This window comes from Protobothrops mucrosquamatus, unplaced genomic scaffold, assembly GCF_001527695.2.
Source record: "Protobothrops mucrosquamatus isolate PMUCROS unplaced genomic scaffold, P.Mucros_1.0 scaffold_154, whole genome shotgun sequence".
NCBI classification, from domain to species: Eukaryota; Metazoa; Chordata; class Lepidosauria; order Squamata; family Viperidae; genus Protobothrops; species Protobothrops mucrosquamatus.
In genome coordinates, this window is record NW_015386230.1 from 1,177,415 (window position 1) to 1,184,376 (window position 6,962).

The 6,962-nt window shown below is 37.2% G+C and overlaps 1 protein-coding gene across 1 annotated transcript; it reads right to left on the reverse strand.

The window, feature by feature from the left end:
* Positions 1-3,200: 3,200 nt before the first annotated feature.
* On the reverse strand, positions 3,201-5,485 carry LOC107291242 (B-cell lymphoma/leukemia 11B-like). Its single transcript, XM_015820223.1, has 2 exons — positions 5,476-5,485; positions 3,201-5,223 (listed from the first exon to the last, which is right to left on the reverse strand). Exons 1-2 carry the CDS (start codon positions 5,483-5,485, stop codon positions 3,212-3,214), a joined length of 2,022 nt encoding a protein of 673 aa, XP_015675709.1. The 3' UTR covers positions 3,201-3,211.
* Positions 5,486-6,962: the final 1,477 nt, after the last annotated feature.

A 6,962-nucleotide genomic window follows, 5' to 3' on the forward strand; every position in this document is an offset into this window, starting at 1 on the left:
AGACTTCTGTTTTTCCTATACCCAGGGATTCAGAGTGCTCTAATGATATTGGCAGTCCCTTATTACTGCATTAACTATACCTTCTCTTAACATACATTCCAAATATGATTCTCCTCAATTATAGAAAAAAAGTAATAAATTAAATCACATAAGAAGGATCATATTGAAAAGTCCTGACTAGTCCAGCTCTCTCTTCTTACATGGCACAACTAGATATCATTGGGAATCTTATTTTTAAGGCATGAATCTCCCATGGCGCATCTTATGTTCCACAATAACTGGTGTTTTGAAGCGTACCATCTTTGATTCAGGAAACGATGTAAGGCCATCGTGTCTACTATTCATGGATAAAGAAATCATACGCCAAATATCTAAATCACTTGGCATAAAAATTGGAAGGGAGGGAAAATCATTATAGTAACAGCAGATTTAATTTATACTGAATCTCACAACATTCAACTTTATTGGATAATCCTGATTCTAATAACTGAAAGAAAAGCTTCTCCACAGTAGACATAATTTTATACATGTTTGTTTTCTCCCAAGCTACTTGTTTTTATCTAAGCTAAAAAGTCCCAGATGTAATGTTTCCTCACAAAGCAATTGCTCTAGCCCCTTGATAATTTTGTTGCCTTTCATGCATTTTCCAGTATGGTTTTTATGAGATGCTGTGACCAGAAACATACACAGATATCTGAGTGTGATCACATAATGAAGATAACTATTGTATGTATCTTTATAAAGATATTATAGTATCAGGAAATTAATTTATTTTTATTCCTTTCCTAATGATCCCTATTGTGGAGTAACACTTTTGTTGTTATTGTTTTTATAAGAACTGTACACGGTCTCAATGTTATCTTTAAGCTAACTATCACTATTTGTAAAATCCATTTTCTGAGTGTATCTGTGCCAGCTACACTCCATACAAATACTCATGAAATTAGGAATATAAAGTACATGATAATATACTTTTTGTTCTGAACTGCAATGACCATCTTAATGCCCAGTTATGCAGTTTGAAAAGAGCTCTATTAGAGCTCTTTGCAATCCGTTGTTTTAACCCCCTAAAATAATGAAATGTCATCAGCAAATTGGCCACTGGTTGCTCAGTCCTAATTTTAAACATTTATGAATGCATTTAAAAATACTGGCCCCAAAAACTAATCCTTGGGGAGAGAGCCGGATTATACAACTGATATGGTTTATTCCTACTTTTTTTGTGTTCTTTATTGTTACTAGCATGGCATATTACATATCAAATGAAATGTCTCGTTTTCCAGTGACATAGATACACCTTTAAAATTCTGTTTATTATCCATCTTATTTAAAGTACATGTTATTACATTAGCTAATTAGCTGGCATTCGTTTTTTTTGCATTGGAGGCTGCAAAGTGTTAAAATTATGTGAAATTTCCTTTCAAAAAATATTAGAAAAAACTAGAGAAAAAGGATTAACCTATTTTATAATTAAATAATACTTACTTAATCAGGACAACATTTAGGAAAAGTTCCTGGTATGACAATGATTTAAGATTTAGAGCCACAGTCTTTAATTGATTAATCAGCTTAAAAAAGCATAGGGCTTACTCTCAAAAACAATATTATCAGCACACAGTACAATTGTACCATAAGTAAATAAAGAAATCTATGATTAATTGGGTAACTTTTTTGGTAGTCAACTAATACAATTATAAAATGCCAATAGTAAACATCATATAAGAAAAAGCATTTCCCCCTAACAATTACAATAGGCTGTCTGATTTCTACTGAATCTGTCCAGTTTGGCATTGCCCATATGAACAACACTTTGCAGAATTTCAGAAATGGACGTTTCCCAGCCCAACCTGAGGATGTCCAAAAATGAACTGGGAACTTTTTGCACACAGAGCATGCACAATGTACCCCTTCATTTCACACACATGGAACGATTCCTCTAAAATGAATACCTACTGTACATATTCTAAAACAAAAAACGTACATTTTTCTTCAGAGGTTTTGTTTACTCCTAAGCAAATTTATGCAGATTTAATCTGATTGGATGGTTTTTCAGTGAATGGCATAATCAAAATATCATTTTACACATATTGTGTATTGTGTATGCATTTCTTGATGCACACATATACTCACACGTTTACTAATTAAACTACTCTTCAGTTAAAACACTCACTAGTCTTTTGCTGCATATTGGTATGGAATGGTCAGTTACTGTAAATGTACATATTCAGGTTGTCAAGTAAAAATTACCAGGTGCATAATGTGTAATGTGAACAAGGATAAGTGGTATGCCTGCAAAAACAAAAATCAAGCTTTTCTTTCTGTTTTGCTTCCTAAGGTTTTCAATGAATCTCTCAGAACTTTCAGTTTCTCCTTATTTAATGAACTGTGTAATAGAAGTGGCAGAAAAGAAAATGGATAAGGCATTTAAACAAATTCTCTAAAAATAATGCACAAATTTTGCTATTGCTTTTGTTATTATAGCTGCCTTTAGAAAATTTGGTGCCCATTTTTTTATTTCTCAAAATGTTTATTTTAGAATCTGTTAAAAATAATATTTTAAATAAAGGCCTCTATTTTAAGTGGCATCATCAGTGCTAATTTTTAAATCCAAATCCAAAAGAAAGTGCTAAAATTTTAAGATTGTTATCCGCGACACTATTTAATATTTCCTAATTCTCCAATGATATTTTTTTTCTTTTTAAAGGACAACAACAACAAAAACATAAAATGTTGGCTTCTTCACAAGAAATTACACACACTCAGCGTAAGATTCAACAAAGCAGCGGCCCTCTAAAATTATAATTTAAATTGATATGCATCTCCCCTTGTAATGCAAAGAATCTCAGGTTACTATTGGGGAAAACTAGAATGGGATACCCAACAAAATTTCAAAGGAAATCTAAAACAAAAAAAAGTATTAAAAAAGTACCTGCACATGCCAAAACATAAACAAAAAAACCCAATAAATACAGAAATTATTGCACAGTTAAAAGGCTTCACAATTTTTACTGCCTTAACCAATCCTCAGGTTTAATAGAACTTTGTAGACACAGATTATATTTAAGTGCCAAATTCTGGCACCTGCCATAGTTATACTAAGATATGTTTATGGAGGCAAGTTAGGTCAGCTTTTCTCAATTGGCAATAGTTAAACTGTACAACTTAAATGTTACCTAGACCCCTGCTTTTAACCCAGTTGGGGGAGGGGGGCTTAACTTCTTTCTGCCTGCTCAATTTTTACATCATTTGTCAGCAAGTGTTCGCCATGCCACTTTTTCATGTGTTTCTCCAGGGTGCTGTAAACACTGAAGGGCATCTGGCAAATGTCGCAGCGGTAGACCTCCTTCCCTATCTGGCCATGCGTTTTCATATGACGTGTCAGCTTACTGCTCTGGGCACATGCATAGTTGCAGAGCTCACATTTGTAAGGCCGCTCTCCTGTGTGGCTCCGGCGATGCACCGTTAAGTTACTGCAGTTCTTAAAGACCTTGCCACAGTATTCACACGTGTCACTCCGCCGTCCTTCCTTTGAACTGGGTCGACCAGGACCAGGTCCACTGATATGGGGGGTGCTGCCTCCGCTCGCCGTCCCACTGCGCCCTGAGAGACCACCATCCAGCATATCACCTGGTGGAGTAGAGAAACGCAGGCTTCCGTTCTCTGAGGAATGCTCAGATGATGTTGCAAAGGGGGATTGTCGGGAGTCTGTGAATCCTAGAAATGGATCCTTCATGAAGTGCCTTGATGCTGCGTATCCTACCAGCCACTGAGAGTAAACATTTTCAGAAGGTATTATTGTTGCTGGTGGCAAGTCCAAATCTTTTTCTATCTTTATTCTTTTGGAGGAGTTATTTAAATTGGGGCTTGTAATAGGGGTGGGCTTACGAGGGAATAGCCCTGGGAAGGGTTCACCTGGCCCAAAGTTTCTCCCATTCACTGTCCCTTCCTCAGTGCGGTCAAGTTCTCCAGCTACTGAGTCTTCATCACCTGTGTCTCTCTGGCAAAGGTCTCGAGGGCACAGATCTCGCTGATCTGAAGACCTTTTCATAAAGCCACCTCTTTTCTGCTTTTCAGCCAACATGTCACTGTATTGCTGGATAGTACCGAGGCTTACATTCTCTATCACTTTTCCTAGGACAAGGGATTTTTCATCTGGCAGCGATTTGGAACCATTCTCTCGGTTACGGCTTAGTTCTGAATCCATGCTAAAGCTTGACTCAGGTCGGCTTTCATTTTCCAGCTCCTCTTCCTCCTCCTCTTCCTCCTCCTCTTCTTCATTGTCATGGCCTAGAGAAGGATCACTCTCATTCCTGAAATCTGCCTCACTAGACTTTAGTCCCTCTCCAGTTAGTTCACTTGTGCCAGGCTCTGGGGAACTTGTAGCAGATAATCCATCATCAGACCTCCCTGTCATGGATCCAGCTTTGTGCATATGTGTTTTCATATGGCGTTTTAACTTGCTGGCTTGGGAACAAGCATGGTCACAGAGTTGGCATTTATAGGGCTTCTCTCCCGTGTGACTGCGCCGGTGGACAATGAGATTGCTCTGAAACTTGAAGGTTTTTCCACAAAATTCACAGGACTTACTCTTTGCCTGAGGCTGAGGAGGCGTAGTGCTGCTTGGAGGCATTGGTGGCAATGGAGGAGTGTTCAGAAAAGGAGATTTAGGGCTTGGCTGGAAAGGATTCAATAAGCGATGCATAGGGTTGCTGCGACTAGGCGAGACTGGTGGTGGGGTGGCATTGTTTCCTGCCAGTTCTCGAAGCCTTCTGGAGAAATCCATCGCTGGCGACTCAATTGCCATGGGGTTTAAACGCATGACTCTGTCAAAGGCACTAGGATGCTGGGCAACTAACCCCATTTCTTCGGCACTAAGGCGATGTGGATCCAGATGATGACGAGGTGGCGGGCTGAAGAGGGGAGGTGTATTAGGAAGCCGACCTTCACCAAAGCCAGGATGATCACGCAGGATGGGACCTGTCATTCGTAAGAGACTAAAAGGGTTATTGTCACCTAGGAAATTCATCAGCGGGGACTGTGCAACAGTCTCGGGTCCCAGAGGAGGAGGGATGGTGATGCGTGGAGTAAGGGAGCTGTTTGAAGGGCTAGTTTCCAAGTAGATGCGGAATCCATGTGTATTCTGGGCATGCTGAAGCAAGAACCAAGCGCTATTAAAAGGGTGCTTGCATGTTGTGCAAATATAGCTTGAAGGCTCATCTTTACCTGTTGAAAAAAAGAAGGGACAGAGAAAAAGAGAGAATAATTAGAAAAGTAACCTAGGGGACTGTAAATAAACTTTACCCCCCAACAGTTATAATGTAAATATATTTAATAAAGAAGGGGCATCTGTTCTTGTTTAACATAACCTGTACCTGCCTAAAATCCATATTGATCCTAAACCAGTAATCTTGGTCTTAACTTATAGCAGAAACGTTCTTTAAAGTTTTAATGCCAACTTAGAAGAAACCAACTTACATTTCTCCATATTCCAATTCAAGGTTCTACTCAATCACATTGAGCATCCAGCGAAAACTGAATGTTAGAATCATGTCTAAATCTGAAAAATTAATCTTGTGTTCAAATATTCCATCTTTCCTTTTATCAAAAGCTTTGAACATGTTTAAGCTACTATAATAATTGAATGGTAATAGCTTTTAGAACTGTATTTGAATTGTGTTTAATGTAACAATCATACCCATTATTTAATAGGAAAAGATTAGCAATTTATTTGCCTTTCTAAATATCCTTTTTCCTTGAAATATCTAGAAGAAAGGTTTGAAAGTTTCTAGGAAATTTTCTCAAAGGCAGCGTAGGCAACCTGTAACTCAACACTCATGATTTTACAAAGTATAAAATGGAATACTAGACACAAAGGGCAGGATTTGTTATCATTATCTAAAATGTGAATTCCTCCATTGTGAAGCTCTAATTCAGATAAATTCCTAGGTATTCCACCTTGATTTTTCAAAGCAGCTGTTTCATGCAGAAAAAAAATAACATTTTCTAATCTTGTTTTTTTTTTATTCCCAGCAACAATATGAGTGATGGATCAGGAGAATATCATGTTGATCTTCCTCCCTCCCGACTTATGCTAGAACACAATACATACATACCATAAAAAAGAAACATGGCAATATGATCAGACATACTAACTACTAATGGTACATAGGCCCTGACATTTAATTATTTTGATCATGGGTACTTGTCCTGAATATGACAAGACAGAATAAATGAATGTGAGCCAGTTTATGAATGAAACAGCAAACTGTCTTACTCTTGTATACAAGCTGGGAGGGAAGTAATCAGTAAGTAAACCAGACAATTTAAGCACACAGATGCTACTACCTCCCAAAGTGTTGGCTACATTAAGAATTAAAGTGTACTAAGAAATAACAAATGGGTGGAGGGATATTCATGCCTTGAGAATATAATACTCTCATTCCCCCTCCCCCCCAATTTTAATAGTGGGCAAATGGCCATAGAAACACTGGTATTTGCAAATGTATGCTAGAGCTTTGGAACAACATGAATATCAACTATAGCTTTCTAAAAGCAATTAAAATTGGTGTTATAGTCCAAAATGTAAGAAAGGCCTCTTAATCCTAGCAATTGAGGCATTTGACAGAGAGAAGGTGTTTTATGCCAATTCTGAGGTTGATTCAACAGTCAGTGCTCCTATTATTATTATTATTATTATTATTATTATTATTATTCAAAGTTAAATATTTCTTTTTTCAAACTAAATGTGGAAAAAAATCTAGACCATTAATGCTTCTTAAAAACACAATGGTAGCATAAAAAGTGATAGAAATCACAGAGGTATGTTAAAATTTATAGTATATTCTGTCAAAAAGCTATTTGAACAATACATTTTGCCTCAGCTTACCCATGAATGGACTTTAACACATCCTTCTTTTGAAATGTGATCTAACAGCAAATCAAGTACACAATCTTATAAAGCC